Source organism: Castor canadensis, chromosome 19 (assembly GCF_047511655.1).
Source record: "Castor canadensis chromosome 19, mCasCan1.hap1v2, whole genome shotgun sequence".
Lineage (NCBI taxonomy): Eukaryota > Metazoa > Chordata > Mammalia > Rodentia > Castoridae > Castor > Castor canadensis.
Window position 1 is genome coordinate 2091054 of NC_133404.1, and position 19817 is coordinate 2110870.

The 19817-nt window shown below is 42.1% G+C and overlaps 1 protein-coding gene across 2 annotated transcripts in view; it reads right to left on the bottom strand.

Moving 5' to 3' along the window:
• Positions 1-237: 237 nt before the first annotated feature.
• The window catches only part of Uaca (uveal autoantigen with coiled-coil domains and ankyrin repeats), an 86710-nt gene continuing 67130 nt past the window's right edge, over positions 238-19817 (bottom strand). For both annotated transcript variants that reach the window (XM_020185681.2, XM_020185682.2), the window contains exons 11-19: positions 18798-18905; positions 17638-17670; positions 17078-17176; positions 12827-12857; positions 11963-12015; positions 7381-10119; positions 5829-5981; positions 2779-2844; positions 238-968 (exon numbers count right to left, since the gene is read on the bottom strand). In XM_020185681.2, the coding sequence (XP_020041270.1) occupies positions 897-968; positions 2779-2844; positions 5829-5981; positions 7381-10119; positions 11963-12015; positions 12827-12857; positions 17078-17176; positions 17638-17670; positions 18798-18905 (3354 nt within the window). In that variant the 3' untranslated portion in view covers positions 238-896. The remainder of the gene's footprint in view (positions 969-2778; positions 2845-5828; positions 5982-7380; positions 10120-11962; positions 12016-12826; positions 12858-17077; positions 17177-17637; positions 17671-18797; positions 18906-19817) is intronic.

The window sequence follows — 19817 nt, forward strand, 5'->3', positions numbered from 1 at the left end:
GGAAAGCTGCTCTTACATTATTAATCCCATCAGTACAACCTTCCTATAAATAAGCACAAACATTTGGAGACTGCATAATGAGTGCTTGATTACTACAGTAGCAAACGTCAAAGTAACTGCAAAAACAAAGTGCAAAGTTTTTGACACTTTGAAAAATCTAGCGTATCATTTGTCATTGCTCTTGTTTTAAATGCCATGGCAAGAAAAAGCGCTACAAGTAAAATTAAGACACTGTCATAGAGATTACGAGGTAATCTTTATTAATTCCTGAACTATTCCACCCTGCCTGTTCTTAATCTAAATGTAATTTAGCACTGCAAATCACATTCATCTGAAAAGAAACTTGCTTTAAAAGGCATAAAAGACACCAGTGCAAGAAGGGGACCTCTGCCTCCACAAGAAGCCAAAGGCACCCAACCAGCACCTCAGCAGATGCAGCCTGGTCAGCCAAGCCACAGCACTTCACAGCCACACCAGGCTCAGGGTGGACAAGGACCTGAAGTCTTCTCATCCATGCAAAAGTGCCCACCAACCAAATTAGCTTCTTTGAAATAAATCTTCAGACGATTCTTCCAGCCTAACCCGTCTTCGTAAGACCCATTCACATGGCTCATGTTTTGTTAGGGATTCCAAGGCCTGAGAGTATACTGTTGACTCAGGGCAAAGAGTTATGTTGCTTGCCAAACTGCAAAATTAACATATATAGAATATAAAATTTGAACTGATGCTGAAAAAGTCAATAACATACTCATCTAATTAAAAAATAAAAATCTACTAATGGAACAAAATATATTTTATTTGAATTATACTACCAGAGCAAGGCCCTGAGAGCCCTAGAGTCGCACCAGAGCGCTGAGCACCAGCAGGGTAAGGCAGATGGCTGGGCGGTGGCGGTGCTAGCACACCAGCCCTTGCCGCATTTGTATGATCTGCAGCAGGGCTGCCTGGACATCTTCATCCATGTGACCCTGGAGAGAAAGGAGAGCAGGAGCCATGCTTCATCTCACCTTCACTTACACAGAGTTTGAAAGACAAAGGCTTCATCACAGGAATCCCAGGTTGGCTGTGATTCACCCTCATCATCTTCACAATATCCCACAGGAAAAACTGCCAAAGGGAGGGGAACTCTTGCAGAAATGAAGCAGGGAACTACCTGCTCTTGACATCCAGAAAACAAAGGGACAAGCCTCCCTCCCTTTTAATAATGGCTCTGGTAATTAGGGACGTGTAAATCATAAATGAACTAAGCAAACTGGTTTTGTTTTTTTTGGTGGTAACGGTGTTTGAGCTCAGTCGTGTACTCTACCACCTGAGCCACCCCCTCAGCCCTTTGTGCTCTGGTTATTTTGGACATAGGGTCTTGCTTTTTGCCCAGCCCAGCCATCACTGGGATGAAAGGTGTGCACCTCCATGCCCAGGTTTTTTTCCATTGAGTTGGAGGTCTCATGAACATTTGCCTGGGCTGGCCTAAAACCACTATCTTCCCAGCCTCAGCCTCCCAAGTAGCGAGGATTACAGGCGTGAGCCACTGGGTGCCTGGGCTGAGGTTTTTCTTTTTGGTTGTTGTTGTTTTAATTAGAAAGGTAATAAAATCTACAGGTGTAATTTTTACATAAATAGAATCATAATGAATCATAATATCATTTGGCAACTTGCGTTTTCACTTAGTGTCACAGAAATCTTTTTCCAGAGCTACTAATCACCTTATGGTTTTGTATGACATCCTGTCCTAGGATGCGTTCCAGGTCTGCACGTATTTCTCTAGATGGAAATTTAAGGTGTATCGATCTTTAGCATAGGTACAGATCCTCGTGGCTGTCCACAGCGTTCTTTACTGATTGCCATAGACTTTCCAGTCCCAGCTGCTTGTCTCTCTACTAAAGACAGCACTAAAGATCCCCTCTTCTGTCAACCATTCATTCTTCCTGTTGCTCCCCCTCCACTGCCTACCAGGAAAGGCAGGATTACTGTCTTAAGAATTGGCTGTCAAAAACTACCTTCATTATTTGATCCAGTTCTCCTTTTAAAAGTGATCTTATGTTCAAGCTTCCTCTTAACACTTTCTTTCCTGGTTGTTGTTTTTTTTGTTAACAGTGTGGCCTAACACATTTCAAATCAAATAATGCCTATTATTTTCACTTGTCACTCTAACATTTGTCTCTTTTAGTAAAAAAATCTATTTTGAGAACTGGGGGATGCTGTTCATATGGTTTCTACAGAGTGTAACAATACATCCATTACGTGTTAAACTTGTCTTAGGTATTTGATTGTTTAAATGGCTTTCTCAGTACATCCCTGAAGAAGAGCATTTATAATCAGAGTTTAAAGTTCAGTAAGTAAATATTACCAACTATTTTTCTTTAATTATTACAGTTCTATGCACACCTGCTTGTTACTGTCACACTTTTCCTAAGCTACAGGGAACACATGAAGTCCCTTCTGCTCTCCTCCTAGCCACGTGTGGATGTCAAGACCTCCCTCCAGCTGGCGACAACTGTGAGCGTGTGTGGCCGTCACACGTTGCCAAACTGTCTAAAGAATGAGTGACAAGCAGATGGAGACAACACTAAATTTAAGATGTTGTGTTGCCATATAGCTTTGTAAATTTTCTGAGAGATATGCAAGCCATGATTAAAAGAAACACAATTATTTTTAAATAAGCATATGGGTACAGCTACTTTAAATGTCAATTACTTTCACATAAATTTACTTAAAGATAAAACACTACTTCATTTTCTGTAAAATAACAGCCTTTACAAAGGACCAACAGTTCCTCACCTGGACAGCACTGAGCAGGTGTGTCCGGTAGATTGCGATTACCTCCTGGTGCTGCCTGTCAGCGTCCTGCAATGGGAAAGATGACAGATCAGAAGTTCAGTGTTCACATATCCACACACAGAAGCCATGACAATGCTGTCCTCAGAACTGACGCTACAGAACTGTGACATTGTGACTAAAGGGCTCCTGCCACACGTGGAACAAACCACCCAGGGCCCTACCAGATGCTGAGTTCTACAAAATGAAATAGGATAACCCTTTCCGATGAATACATGGGACTACTCACAGAGAAAGCAATGTCACTTTCCCAGGTGATGCAGAATTATGGCCTTGGTTTACTGCCATGACCTTGTCCAAACACTTACAACTTAGGTACTGGATTCCTGCTAAGGCTTCTCACCTCCTGAAAACTGCCCGTGTTCCTTACCATGCCTTCGAGACCAAGATAGCTCTTCCCCCACATCACTTTTGGTTCAGAAACCTTGGGTGACACTTCTTCACAATAAGAGATCCAACCTCATGAGCTTGGTTCTCAATGTCCTGCAAATGTGGCCTCAAATCTTTGCTCCAGACACACCCTTTTCTCACTCCTGGCCACACCACCTGCACTCTATCCCCAAGGCCCTATTCTCACCATTGCTTTACCTGGAAAGCCCTCTAGCTTCCTTTTACCTCCAACACGCCATCTACCTTACAAACTCAGGCTAAGAACTCCCTTCTCTGAAGCTAGCTTCCCCAACAGCCCTCTTTCCTTCCTGGGAAACTGCTGTAGTTTGGATGTGCCCTCACCCCACCCCCGCCCCTGAGTTCGAATGCCCTCATTGGATGGATTAACCTAACTATCACAGGAATAGGTTCTTTACTACAAGAGTAGGGTCCTTATGAAGGATGAGTTGGGCCTCCCTCTCTCATTTTTGCTCGTCCATGGGATGCCTTCTGTCTGCCATGTGCTGACAGAGTGAGAAGGCCCTCACCAGATGCAGCCTCGCCATCTTGGGCTTTGCAGCCTGCAGAACTGTGAGCCAAGAAAGCTTCTGCTCACCATATATTACCAGGCTGTGGTATTCTGTCATGGCAGCACAAGTGGACTAAGACAGAACCCTTGTCACTTAGAATCTGGTACTGCATCTCAGATCTATGTTTGACATCTCTCATCTTGCTATTTTCATTGCTATGGATCTACATTTTGTGTCTCTGATTACCCAGAACTCCTTGGGGACAGGAACGGTGTTTTCTCCTTAGCACAGTGTCATGAACATAATATATAATAAACAAATATTTCTAATTATTGGAGGGACTACCGCATTCTTGTGATAAGATCCAATCAGCATTTTGCTATCATTAGTTTGAAGACCACCAATACTAAAAAAGCAAATGCTTTAAAAAATTATGTCATGATAAAGTGAGAGCACACAAGGGAGGGATGAGGATAGGTAAGACACCTAAAAAACTAGATAGCATTTGTTGCCCTCAATGTAGAGAAACTAAAGCAGATACTTTAAAGCAACTGAGGCCAATAAGAGAAGGGGACCAGGAACTAGAGAAAAGGTTAGATCAAGAAGAATTAACCTAGAAGGCAACACACACGCACAGGAAATTAATGTGAGTCAATTCCCTGCATAGCTATCCTTATCTCAACCAGCAAAAACCCTTGTTCCTTCCTGTTATTGCTTATATTCTCTCTTCAACAAAATTAGAGATAAGGGCAAAATAGTTTCTGCCTGGTATCGAGGGGGTGGGGGGGAGAGGGAGGGGTGGGGCGGGGGGGGTAAGGGAGGGGTGGGGGAAGGGGGGAGAAATGACCCAAACACTGTATGCGCATATGAAAAAAAAATTATGTCAATCAGCTTTGCACAACTTCAAAGAGTTCATTTTGACTTATGGTTCAGAGGTTTCAGCCCATGGGTGGTTGGCGCAGGTGCTTTTGGGCCTGTTGTGAGGTAGTACATCATGGCAGGAAGCACAGGGTGGAGCAAGCCATTCATCTCATGCAGGACAGAAAAAAAAGAGGAGGAGGTGGGTCCCAGTAGCCCTTTCAAGGGCACACTCCCAATGACTGGAAGGCCTCCTACTAGGCCTCACCACTTAAAGTCTCCAACTACCGCCCAAGGCACGAGCTGAGGACTAAGTCCAGATCCACACTACCAATAACTTTCTTCTATTCAAAACTAACTCATATCCAATTCAGCAGAATAGGAAAGTTTTAGCAGGGCCTACATCTGATTGGGTATGTTTTACTTAGCATTTCAATGTACACTAGCTCTTTAATTAGGAATGCAAACAAACAAGTTATCAGTTTTTATCAACCTATTTTATGGATGGGAAGCCAAGGGCTAAGGAGAGTGTTCCATGCCCTCACTCTTGAGTGGTAAGACGTAGACCAGAGCTCCCATCCTTAGCTTCTGTGCCTTCTTGCAGTGTGTAAGCTATGAGGTACAGAAGGTGATAAACGCCCCCTTTCTGTAGTGGACTGACTTTAGAGTGCATTTCAGGAGAAAGATGCTGGATTGGGAGTCAGCCATCCCAGTGCCTGACCCCATGCATCAAGTACTTCAAGCTTAACTTCTTAAGAATTAAACAGAGAGCCGGGTGCTGGTGGCTCACACCTATAATCCTAGCTACTTGGGAGGCAGAGATCAGAAGGCTCAAGGTTCAAAGCCATTTAAGCGGGCAAATAGCTTGAGAGATCCCATCTTGAAAATACCCAAAAGGGCTGGTGGAGGGAGTAGCACAAGGTGTAGGCCCTGAGTTCAAGTCCCAGTACCACAAAAAATAAAAAAAGAAAGAAAGAAACAGAGGGAATAAAACCTGTTTTGTAGGGTGGTAATGAAAATAGTTTAGAGATAAAGAAAGTAAAATATTTAACCTGGTGCCTGGCATAGAGTAGGCACCAAATAAACAATATTACCATACTACCAATAGAGGTAGTTTTTGTCCAGAGTGATTTCACACTTGGCTGTGAACAGCTACGAGCTATGAATCCACCAGATTCCCACAGTTCCCATGTCAGTCCCACACCCCCTCGGGGTGGCCTGTGCCCGCTCACTCACAGCCAGCTGCTGTTGCAGGGTCTTCACTTGGTGCTGCAGAGTGTCCACCAGCTGGCTCTGCCGCCTGGTGGGGCTGCCACCGCTATAGGTGAGCTGGGAGAGGCCGCTGAGCGCCTGCTTCAGTCTTTCTACATCACTGAGCAGTTCAGTTATCTTTGGAAAAGGAGAAAAACATTGTGTGAGAAATGCACATCATTCATGTATTCATTTACAATCACCACTTCACACAGAAGTTATGCCTTACCGGAGATGCAAACTCTGTCTTATGAATCAGAATACTGAGGTGGAATATGGCTGAGAGAGTCATCAACAGTATAGACAACATATAATTAGTATAATTTCTTAAATTCCTCTCAGTACATTTCCTACATAGGCAATGCCAAATTAAGAATAAACATGGTATATATCCTAAGATTTGAACGCAAGCTTAAGTCTTGTTACTTTTAAATAATAGGATTTGTGAAGTATAAAAAGTATTTTCCAGGCAATGTTTGCAACATAAGAAGGGAGGGGTTTCTGATCAACAGAGTACAAAAAGCAAAAGAGCATGTTTCATGGCACCTGGAATTAACTTTCGTGCCTGGTTCCTTCCAGGAGTTGTATGATTGAACAGATGGCCACACAGAGAAGCAGGTATGATAAGTATGTACTCCTCCATTCCTAACTGCCTTCCACACAAAGACAGAATGTGAATTCTGGATCTTTGGGAAGATGTGGTGGACAGCAGTTCAGTGCCTCTCCACTAGGGGGCTAATCTGAGCCTGCTTCACTCACGGCTGTTTTTCCAGAACATTTAACAATCAGTGAATGGGTAAGACCTCAGTCAATCTTTGACCTCATCTCCACAGCACAGACACTGACGGCAGTTACACAGCTGTTGAGTAGCCTACAAAAAAAAAAAAGCTGAGTAACTAGCCTCATGTACCATGAGGAGGAAAAGAGAAACAGCGGGGTGGAGGGAGGAAAGCGGGTAACTCTAACATGGTAATACACATGAGCTAAATGCATGGCAAAGCCAGATGAAGCATGTGTCCTGGAAGAGACCATGACTGCTGGCTGGCCTGGACAGTGAAGGCTTTAGGCGGGAGGATGAGGTGTTACGGAACGCACAGAAGAAGGGGCCGGGTGCTCTGTAGCGAGAGATGGGGGACAGATGTACAATGACTTGAAGGGCTCAGTGTACCGGTATGGCTAAGTGCTAAGATCGAGTTTGGACACTCCCCAGTGGCTTGGTTTCTTGAGCCTACCCACAACTTTTGTCCCTCCTCTACAACACATTCTCCAGGTACCCTAAACCCACTAGATTCTGACTACTTTATCTATGAGGCAAATGAACCTTGGTCTCCCCCATCTTTCTTTGACTCTTAGCTGTACCAGCTGAAGGAACAGAATTAAAAATACTTTTCAATTCAGAACCTTTGGCACACCTGTGGTCAGACCAGAAGGTGACACTTTGCTCCTCTGTGAACCAGTCTGTGGGATACTGCCCAAGTGCGCTGGCAGCCCTGTTCTGGGGTTTCTGAAGACAGTGCACAGACAACTTCATGCCTACCTTGCGATCTTTCACCTCCAGTTGTTTCGCGGATTCCTGTATTTTTTTCTGCAGCTCCGTGATGGTTGTTAAGGACTTATCACATCGTTCCTTCTGGTCCTCAATCTCCTGCTCAATGCTGAGGTGAAGGGATCCCTTCTCATCTTTTGCAGACAATTTCTTCTTTTTGGCATGCAAAACCTCCTCACATACTTCATCATATTTTCTATTTAGATTGGCCAATTTTTCATTTAAGTTGGAAATCTGAGTCTCCAAATCACTTTTGGTTGCTTTGTATTTAGACAAATCTACCACTTCTCTGGTCTCTAATTTCTTTAGTGCCTGTTTAGTGTTCTGAACCTCAGTCTGGAGCTTGGAGACTTCCTCGGTTTTACTTTGGCTTTCTTCTTCCTTCTGTCTCAAGCTAGCCTTCATGAGCCCAACCTCTTTCTCGAAGGCTTCCTTAATCTGCAAATGCTCAGTGAGGGGCACAGAAGAGTTCTTCTGATTCTGCAGCAGTTGCTGCAGCTTGCTCACTGTCTGCTGCTCCTTCTCATAACATCTCTGCTTATTCTTCAGCTCCTCTGTTAAATTCTCAATTGTGCTGTTGAGAGACTTCTTCAGAGCCTCAACCTGTTCCAAGGGGATGTGCTGTTTCTGCAGGAGATTTTGGGTGGCGAGGGTCTCAGAAGTCTGTTTGGCCTTTTCTTCCATCAGCTTCTCCTTCTCACTCTGCACCTGGGTATATTTCTGTGACAGATGTTTCAGTTGTTGGCTCAGCTCTCCTGCTTTCCTGCTTAGTGTTCTCTCCACGTCCCGGGCATTCTCCATCACAGCATTCTTCTCTTTCACCTCTTCCTGAAGAGTGGAAATCTCCATCTTTAACCTGTTGTTTTCCTCCCTGCTCACCTTGACCTCCTCTTCTCTGATACTGCACTTGTGTGTCTGCTCGGACAACTGCTCTCTTAGCTCTTTCTCTATTGCTTTGAATTTCCGCTCACATTCTTCAAAGCTAATAATCGGAGCATACTTTAGCTTGATGCATTCCTGGATCGTGTCAAGTTCCTTCTTCTGGGCCTTAATTTCAGCATGCAGCGTCCGAATCTCTTCCTGGCCCTGGTTGTAGTTAGCCAGGATGGCAGCATTTGCCTCCTGTGCCTCCTTCAGGCTCCGACTCACAGTGCTCATCTTCCCCTCGTGCTCCTCCAGGCTGATGTACTCGGCTTTCATTTGGTTCTGAGTGTTTTCCAGGTTCCTTTTTAAGACTTCATTCTCATCTTTTATTTTTACAAATGCTTGATTTACATCTTCAAACCTCTTCTTTACATCAAGTAATTCCTTGTTAGTCTTCTCCAGCGTGCTGCTCAATGCAGTTTTAACATCTTCATGGGTTTTGGCTGGCACATACTGGTTACTCAGAGACTTTTTCAAGCTAGTGTTTTCAGACATGAGTGCGTGGATTTTCTCTTGGTCTTCACCACATTTCTTATTCAGTTCAGACAGCTGTTTCTTAAGTTCGGCGATACTGGATTTCAGAGCTGTTATCTCCTTTTCATGCTTCTCGGGAGGTATGAACACAGTTTCCAGGCGGTTGACACTCCTGCTTAGCCTGTCATTTTCCATCAGCAGCTTCTCAGTTTCCAACTTCTTTTCTGTGTATTTTTGTGTAACCTCTGAAAGCTTTTTATTCAAACCATCAACACTGACATCATGCGACCTTTTCATCTCTTCACTTACTTTTACAGGGATGTAGTGATTCTTCATTTCGGCGGTGAGGTCATGCACCTGCTGGCTGAGGGCCTTCTTATCCACATGTGCCTTGTCCACCTCCTTTTGCAGAGCCTGGTTCTTCAGTGTGAGCTCGGTGACCTTTGCCCCCAGCTCTCCTGACTTCTGCTCTAGCCGGCTCTTGAGCTGCTCATGGTCCTCTGGTCTGATGTGCTGAGCCAGCCTGGCCCTCACATTCTCAAGTTCCCTCTTCAGCTGTCTGATCTCGCTAAGTGACTTCTCATACTCTTTCTCCATCTCTACTAGTTGTTGTGCTTTCTCATTCACTTCACTGGATAGCAGGCTCTTCATGTTTTCAAACTTTTCCGTTGGAATGGAAAAGGCCACTTTTGCCAACAGTTCCTTCATTTGCCCTTCCATCTCTGTGACCTTTCTTCCTTTCTTCTCTCGGTCCATTTCACACATGCTAAATTCCTCCTGCAATCGCTTATTCTCTTCCATCAACTTGCCTTCATCCCTCTTAAACTCTTCCATCAGTATCTCATTTTGTTTGATTTGGTTTCGTAACTTCCCCAGCTCTGCGGAGGCACCTTCATACTTGGCCTTCAGGTCTTTCAGCTGGTCCTTCAGCTCCTCCGTGGCTCTGTGGTTCCCTGCAGTGGCCTCACTGGTGAGGTGCTCCTTGAGGGCAAGGAAATGTGTCTGCATCTGCTTAACCTTCCCTTCGGACTCGTACATCCTCTTCTGGACATCTTTCAAGGCATCCTCCAACTGCTTTATCTGCTCATCTGAGTCCTCCTTGACTCTCTCACACTCTAGCGCGAGGGCCTTGCACTCGGCCACCTTGTGAGCCAGTTCGTTCTGGAGCTTGAGTCGGTCTTGCTTTGCTGAATCATAGAAAGTTCGCATTGTTTCCAACTCTTTCTTTAAAATCTCACTTTCAGAGTAGGAGGTTTGACTGGGTAAAGAGAACTCCAGTGGTCTTAACATGGATCTGCTTTGCATATGGGCTGGCACACCTGTGGAGGTGCACTGAAAAGGAGGAAAAAGACAAGATGTCAATCACAAAGGAGACACTTACTATAATTATCATTACAGAAACGTACAGAAAGTCTTCACATCATTGGGAGTTCAGCAGTTTCAGATTAAGAAGATGGGAACATCACAATACTGATTGTTGTGGTTAGAAAAGCAGTTCTGGGAGGATCTTACCCTTACCACACTCACAACACTCAGTTCTGCTCACTTACATCTATTTCTGGAAGATCAAAGGAGAAAAGTAGTGTGACCTCTGGCCTCTCTTTCTTTCCTGCTTTATAAGACTCACCCATAGCACAAGAAGATCAATTCTATGAAAACATATTTAACATTTCCATATTCTATGGGATAAAGTGTGCTCAGAACTCTTAAATTCTAAAGTAAGCAATCAGTACTCTTGAATAAAAGTACTGTAATTTTAATATGCAAGTAATTTCATAGAGTTACATATCATTAAACTTCTAATAAAATATATGACTTATGAGCACCTTTGCTATTAACTCCAACATGTTCTTTAAATTTTAAAAATATCACCAAAATAAATGTAGCTAGTGTGAGACTTGTCAAGGGAATGTCAGCCAACTCACGAGAAAAAAAAAAAAGAAACAAGAAACAAATTTTCTTCTCTCAGGAAGATAAATTAGAATTCAGTACATAATCTTAGTACAGAATTTGATGGATATCTTGTTCCCTCTATTAATTAGTGCCAACAAAAAAGAAGTATAATTACTGAGTGAAACAGTCAAATATCAGAACACATAATCATGAAAGACTCAATGTAACCATTTTCCTTTTCTCCCCACAGCCAATCATGATGCACTTTACAAGTACTAGCTCACTGAGTATATCCTACCACTTCAGCGGCAAACTTTACCGTTGTTCAGTTAAACTGAAACTGAACAACTCCATATGAAGAGAAAGAAAATACTTGAATGTGAAATGATTTCCTAGCCTTGATCCACTTCTACATTGTCTCAATTCTTTAATTATCTTTAGATTAATGTGATCTGCCAAGAAATTATATCCAGTGTCACAATTTCCATGCTCGTGTTAAGTATAACCGAATATTTAGCCAATCTTCTTAAGTACTGGCGACCATCCTCTCCACTTAGACTCTTAGAATGTTCCGTCTTAAAGAGATTTTAGACATCATCTAGGCCTCCTTGCTTGCCTACCAAGGGAGATAAATAAAAAGGCCTCGGAGGCCCAGTATTTATCAGTTCTGCAGGCTGCAGAAAGTACAAAACACACAAACCTTGTAGCTGGTAGAAAATAAAGGTGAGCTGCAGAAACATGGGTGAGAAAAGCAGCCAGCTCTACCTCTTACAAGTTTCATTTTGAGGTGAATATCCAAAGCACAGAAGGTAGATTTAATGGTAAGGAAAAATACACTTGAAAGCTAAAAAATGCTTTTGAAAGCTCCTATGTCTGTGGGCTTCTGGAGTGGCTCAAGCAGTAAGAGCACCTGCCTAGTAAGTGTGAGGCTCTGAGGTCAAACCCCACTAGTACCAAAAATAAGTAAGTAAAATGGGGAAAAAATGATCCTATGTCTTCCCCTTTCTATGGAGAATATGAAGAGTTAACTGATGGTTGGCATGAAGAGAGGCTTTGCTACCAAGGACAGCACACTGGATCTCAGTGTCACCGCCCACATGCTAGAGGGCACCAGATACAGCAACACCTGTTATTAAAGTCAAGGAAGCAAGACCGGCTTTGATAACAAAAACCATACTCAGCATACACGCTTAATAAGTATACAATTCTGCTGCTTCTTTTTATAAAGGCACAGATGTGTTCTTTAAAAATTGCTTAAAATTAAAAAAAAAAACAGTATTACCTGTGTGTCTGTCATATACATTTGACCTTGTTTAAGAAGTGTATCTTCTCTTCCTAAATAAGAAATACAAATCAGTAACACCTTACCTTAAATATCCACACCAAATAAGCTAAGCATTATTGGTATAATTTCCTATCCTTTATTATGTAATCAAAGAGCAACAGGTATAACATAATTTTTTTTGTTCTAAAATATCCACACTGATTTCTATAAATATAAGGAAAGTATCTGCAGCCTCCTGAACAATAGATGCTAAGTTGGTTTTCAGTAACATGTCAAGACAGGCTACATTGCCTACATGATTATTATGAAATACACAGTCAAGTAAAAATGGTATTCTTTAAAATTTACAGGATAAACATTACTGTTGTACTTAGCTAGAGAGTAGTATAATGCTCACTAGAAAAGGGAAAGTAGATTTTCTAGAAAATTTGTGTAAAATTAGAGAGTAAATGAAAGTGAAGACGAATTATGTTTAGTCCCAAAACAATTAATAAATAAGTAACTGCTTACGGAACTTGTAAACTGCTTATCGGCAGTGAGACTGATTTTTTCACAAACAAAAAAACAATCTATTTCCACGAAAAACAGCCCCAAATGTCACAAGATAAATGTCTACTACTCAACAAGGCAAACATGGTAGTTATACATCATGCCATTTAAAATCCAGGTGGTAAGGAAAGTCAGAGCCCACTGACCACCAGATTTTATACCAGAGGCCACGGGTCTCCCGTGAACCTCTCCCATGCACACAAGCAGGCACTGAAGTGCACCAGCAGGAGCCTTTCGTACAGTCAGACAAATCAGTAACTGGGTGAACCTGATCTGGGAGAACCATCATGACATCTATACACTTATACTTACTGAAATGACTTCCTGATCCTGAGTGATCACTCTGAAATCAGAAGCACAAATTGAAACATTTTAGGATGCTTCATTTTGTCATGCTCTGTCTATCTTATCTCTAAACAATTTGGTCATTTTAAAACCACATTTTTGACATTCCTTGCTTTTCTCCAGAGTATTATTCTACTCCACAAAAAGACACAGCACCAGCAACAGAGAGGTCAGTTCAAAATAAACCGCTTCACTAAGCGTTTTAATAAGAGCAGCCAAGGTTTCAAGGAGAACTTTATGCTGGGCCCCAAGTGACCGAAATAACTGTCAAAGCCTAGCCCCGGTGCTGCTTCACTTCAGAAGGAAGGAAGGGCCACACTGCAGCAAGGGTCCTTCACCCACCACCAGTAGAGCAGGAGCCCTGCCTCATGCCTCAGAGACACCAGTGGAATCTCTTTTTTCAGAATTTATACAACACTGTTTACTTTTAAAAGCAGGAAACGAAACTGAGGCAAAGACCTACACACAGTAATAACTCCAAGAATGCATCAGTTAGGAAAAAGAGAATCACAGAGATACTTCAGATGCCCTGAACAGATTTCTCTTTCTCCCCAGCAGGGAAAGTACAAAGACTCTATTATATAAGTTAAAATACTGTACTTCAAAGTAAGGGTAAATGGGGGGAGGGTGAAAAAAGTAAGGATAAGCAGACATAGCTAATGTGCCTTGAGTGAGTTAGTACTAACAGCTACATAAAACACTGAGTTAGGTGACGACCATAATAAAAACAGCCCAGAGTGTCATGCTAAATTAATGTCACCTCTACTAAACCATAGCACCCCAAGTGTATATAGAGGTATATGTAAGCTTATTCAAGCTCTTTGTTCTTTGGAATATTTAATGCTAGAGTTTGTATTTACTAAATGGGCTTACATATTATGGTGGGGGCCTCTGCACATAAGGACTGCAAAAATACTTAACTTGGTTTTATTATCTTTCCTTTACTTCTCAAATGAAACCAAATGCATACAAAGCAAAGTATCAGACTCACTGTTTGTTTTTGGGTTTTGTTTTTGGTGGGACTAGGGTTTGAACTCATGGCTTCTCTTAAAGTGGGTGCTCTACCATTTGACTTGAGCCACACCTCCAGTCCAGTTTGTTCTGGTGATTTAGGAGATGGGGTCTTGTGAACTATTTGCCTGGGCTGGACTTATACCATGATCCTCCTGATCGCAGCTTCCTGCATAGCTAGGGTTGCAAGTGTGAGCCACTGGCACCCAGCTTAATCTTATTCTTAAAATATCTATATTTCTCCATATTTTATATAAGGGAAATAGTACATATTAATTATTACACATAACTCATAGGACAACTGTTAGCAGTTCATGAAGTTTTTAAGCATGCAAGATGGCACAGTGCAGTGTATAGTCACATCTATTCTGGGTATCCATGGGAACTGGTTCCAGGACCCGTGGGTACCCCTGAGGTAAAATGGCACTGTCTGCACATTTAACTACACACCCCCTCACTTTAAACCCTCTCTAGATTGTTTGTAATACCTAACATAATGTAAACACTATCTAAATACTAAAACCATTTAGGGAAGGACGACAAGAAAAATGTCCATACACATTCAGTACAGATGTACCTGTTTCTCAAATACTTCTGATTTACAGTTCTTTCATCCATGGACACAGAACCCATGGACATGGAGGGATCACTGCAAATGATGAATTCTTAGTTTTTAATGGCTGCTTTCATAAATACTGGCCATACATAAAGTGGACCTGGAATTTTCTTCCGAAAGTAAACAATCATCCCTGTGTAAGTGCACCACAATTAGTATTTACTGACTGAGGACAGTGTCCCCATTCTACTGAATGGGAAGCTGCAAAGCAGGATGCAGACAAGGCTCCACCCGCGGAGCGAGTGCATAATGTGCTCAAACTATGACAAGGACTGCGAGGACACCAGGGTTGGGTGCCAACAGATGAAGATTATAGATGTTTGTCTTTTTTGCTTTTAGTTTAACTGTATTTTTAGCTTCAAAAAATAAGAACATCATGTATGTAAATGAAAAAATGAGATCTGTTGAAACTATTCCAGGAATGGGGGCAGGGAGGGATAAAAGGGAACAATGGAGGGTGTGAATACAAGTATGATATATTTGATGTATTATTAGAACTTTTGTAAATGCCACAGTGTACCCCCAGCACACCAAGTAAACAAATAAATTAAATAAGTACATATTGGTTTTATGATAAGAAAAGTTATTTTTCAATACAAACTTAACTAGAATTTGTCTACAGTTATAGAAAAACATCTCATTACTAAGACATGCAGAGAATCAACCTACCTCCTAAAAGAAAATGTAACGGTGGTACTCAAATTACAACTGTCAAGACTTATGAGACTGTATTTTCTCATTCAACTGGTGCTATATGTAAAACCAGCACAGCAGTTAAGAGCTGAAAGGAGCCGGGAGCCAGTGCCCAGATTCAAGTTGTAGCTTGCCACTTCTACCTGTGAGGCCCTACTGGAGAAGCCTCCACATCTCAGACTCTGAGCTGAAGTGCAGATGACAACAAGCCTACCCCTTGGGGCCATGTGTATCACACAGTACAGTGTACCAGCAGCTCTGGACCCATGGTTGGTGCTGTCACTAGGCCTCACTACCAACCTCACCGGAGACTTCAAATGTGAGACACACAGATGCACCACGGCTAGCTGGTTCTTTAGCTTATAAAACCAGTTTCTGAATAATCTCAATAATGCAATCATAAATATAAACACAACTTTGCTGCTTTTGAAAATGTATAAGGCATAACTCCTGCAGTAAAGTACCCCAATAGCAAGTGTCCAGTACAGTAACTTTCCACACATGACATGCAGACCCTATGACCTGGCATGTCAGGTCAGGACGCAGGAGCTCCCCAGAAGCTTCTTCATGCTCCACCCCTGCCATCAGTCCCTCAAAGGATGGCCTCTGTGCTAACCTCCAACACTACAGACTAGACCACCTGCTTTTGAACTTCATAAAAACAGACTGGTGCAGTGTGCACCTTGTCTAATTTCTTTGATGCAACCTGAGGTCTGTGAGGTTCGTCTCACTCTTTCCATAACTGTGCATGTAGCTTCTGACTTATGAAGAAGAGTTACTTTTTGCCATGGTCTGCATGTTCCTAAAATGTGCTGAAACCTAATTTTCATTGTGGTGGCATCAGGACACAGGACCTACTGGGAAGTGATTAACTCACAAGGGCTCAGCCTCCAGGAGCGGGTTAGTGCCTGGGGAGAGGTAGAGAATGAGCTTAACCTTGTGCCTTGCAGCCTCCTGCCAAGTGAGGACACAGAGTTCCCTGCCGCCATGTGAGCACACAGTCAGAAGCCTGCCAGACACCACGTGCACTCTGACCTGGGACTTCCCAGCCTCCAGAACGACAAGAAATGGATGCCTGCTCTTCACCAATTAGTCTCAGGTACTTTGTTACAACAGCACAAATGGGCAAAGACACTTTTTTTACTGTACTTTGTTGGAGTCAGATCCCCAGTAAGCACAAATTAGCACTATGGCCTTGCAAAGCGCATCTGTGCAGTTAGGTCAGGAGCATGGTCACCATGAAGGGAAGGCAGGGAGACTGAGGAATGAGTAGAAGCTGGCGGGAGAGGGGCTTCTGTAGGCTTCTGGGTGCTGCTAACATTCTGCTTCTCAAACTGGACATGGAAAAACTGTGAAAATCCATCAACTAAACAGTTTTAACCTGTGACTTTTTACTGTCTATTATATTTCAATAAAAAGTTAAAAATCTAAAAATGGACCGATTAAATCAAAACACTTATGTGATCTGAGCCCTGTTAACATCGCTCTTGCTGAGGTGTTGTTACACCTACTCCACTTGCTCCTTCCTGAGACAGCCCTGGATGGACCACCTCTCATTCATGTGATCCTTCCCTGTTAGTACCACTGTAAGCACTGCATGCTTACAGGAAAAGATCTGAAGCTCGGAAAAAGCAACATGGACATCAAAGAAGGCTGGAGAAAGGAACTGGAATGGAAGGAGAGGTCAGTGGCACATCATCACCTGAAATGAACTGGGCCTCTACCACCTGTGCAGAGAGGAGACATCACCCAACTTTGCCAAAGAGGTGACAAACTCAAGAGACTTCAAATAAACTGCCTGGGCTCACACGCAAAGAACAGCCTGGGAGTCAGGCTCTCCTGTCACGCCCCTGTACCACCCGCCGTGAACTACAGGCAATCATTTAAGATGTCTATACCTCAAAATATTTAAACCTATTTTTCAGAGTTTCAATCGTTCTTAGGCTTTCTTCATGTTGCTTTTCTTTAGCTGCCAAAAGGGACTTCAGCTTTTCTCTCTGAAATGGAAAGGAATAAAGACAGAGTAAATCATCCTGTGCTTGAAATTGGGTTAAAACATGTGTTTTAGAAAAAGTGAATCAGAATTACTTTGAGGACTGGAATTCATGAAATCTCCAACCTGGTCAACTTTAACTATGAGTATAGTTGCTAATTTATAAATATACTAACAAAACAAGTAATACATACAAAAATATTATGAAAAACTCAAATTTCTATTGTAATAAGTCAGTATTTTTAGACATTCTCCTTATAATATTTAGAATTTTTCATCTTTTCACAGGCTTCAGAGACAACTATATTCAAAACAACTTTACAGTCACATACAGATTTTTTTTCTCTTTAAGCAATAATCAGAAATAGAATACTGGTCTCCACCTCAACTCTGGACTTAAATCTTTTCTACAATACCATCCTTGATTTACAAAACATTTTTGTAAAATAAGATTCATCATCCTACCTCACTTTCCAGATCATCAGCAACCATTACTTCCTAGATTTAAGAAGAAAAACACCTTAGTCTTCGAACATGTAAAGGCAGGAGCATGGCAAACATCTAAAACGACTGGCTTGAGAAGGAAATGTCCGTGTGCTACCAAGTCTCACTAATGTCCGAAGAGCTTTGCTTCCTTCCCACCAGGGTCTGCTTGCTCTTCCTCCTCATGTCTTCTGTCTTCTCTGTGGCCTCATTCAGGCCTCTGATCTCATCATACAACTAAACGAGTGATAATTGCTTTCTTCTGTCCTTAAAGCTCTTTTTCATATACATGGTATGAGCTTTTTTATTGTGAAGCGTCATAGACACAAGTGCATTCACTGTCCTATTTTGATGCTTTTAACCATTATTTAGAGCACAATAAAAAATAAACTCTGTACCACTATCCTTGCATATTTACTTAGAAGAGATGTATACATAGCCTGTGTTTCTAAACTCCAAGGTTAACCATACGTGTTAAAAACAAAATTGTTGTTTTGTTGTTGTTCACAGCTGCTGTGTCATTATCTGTCCTACAGGAAGCCCCTTGATAAGGGTCCTGTCCATCAGCCTGGAAGCAGACCCTTCAGCTCTTCGGACATTGAAGCTACTACCTCATGAGGGGCCTAGCGCCAGACCTCACACTAAGTCAGTTCAGCAAGTATATGGGATAGGAAACACCTTCCAAAAACAATGACTTTGGATGTCTTACATTTCCAATTTTTTTACAGAGAATATAACACAGACCCCCTGCCTCTGTGATTCTGCTAACAGCGCTTTCTGGACCAGTTCCTGACTCCCTCCATTCCGTGAGAATTCAATGGGAGTAGCATCTCCTGCAGAAAGGTCCTCTCTCCCCTGACTGTCCCTTATACTGGCCTCACTTGTCAGCTGGCTTCTGCTACTTCACATCTAACACTAAAGGTTTCAAAGTGAAGGACTCAGGCCTCGTCAGACACAACTGTCCTCATGAACAAGGACATGAACTAGATTTTCCCTCTTGTAGCACCCAGACTTGAGGTGACAGGATTTTCCTCCTGTAGCACACTGATTTGAGGTGACATGCAGTGGGTAACGATCTGCTATTGGCGATGGCTATAGCTGGTAAATTCTTTTTGAATTTTTAAATGATGCTCATTACTTACCTCATTCAGTTGTAACTGTAAGCCATTGACTTTATCCAAAAGTATTCTCTGTTCTTGCTGAATTTTTCTCAACCTCTCTTTCAAATCTTCATTTTCAATCTCCAGATCCTTAACAAATAAAGAAAAGAGATCATCTTAACAAAGAGCAATGCTTACGGAAGAAATTTTTAACAGTGCTCCACTACCATATACAGATACATATGCAAAAGCGCTTCGAGTACAAATGATACAATAGCTTCGATGAAACTTAAGTAGCTGAAAATTCACACCAGTAATAAGACTATGTCCTGTGACAGCTAAACACAACATATGCAGCAGAGCAAATCGCTGCGATTCCAGTAAACAGAAGCAGCAGGTGGAGCCAGTCAGGAAGCAGAAGAGCCCAGTTTTAACTTTGCCTGAGACCGCCAAGCCTATGACACCACGCCAAGGTGTCCCTTCATCACTGAGCAGGGCTTTGATAAAACACTGAAGTCTACTTTTTAAGGCTACAGTTCACTATCTTAAGGCTACATGGTAAGGTAAGAAACCTGAATAAAATGCTTTTTTTTTTTATTATATTGAAAACAGTTACTCAACTTAAAATTTAATGGTATATCAGACATAAAATACAATAGTTGTGGGTTCTTCAACATAACTGAATAATTACTTTGGGAAAACTTTGAACAACATAAAAGCTGAAAAGCACTGTGTGGTTAGTTTAGCAGAATTATTTTTCTTAATCAAAATAAAGATTACTTAAAGTTCAGATCTGATAACCATCACTTTTACAATTAATTTTCCAAAATGAACATAAATATTTGGTTTCCATCAAAAATGCATTTAAATCAACAGCTATGAAGTTATTAAATTAAAACAATACTTTCTACACCACCCTGCCAATGTTGCAGCATTTACTCATCTAACACTGACTCAAACACTCTTACAACAGTAGGTTCTCACAGAAGGGACTGGGGAAGAAAGCCATCACAGCCTTGGACAAGTGGCCCCTTCCCCCTCCTCGCCGCTTCACCCACTTCC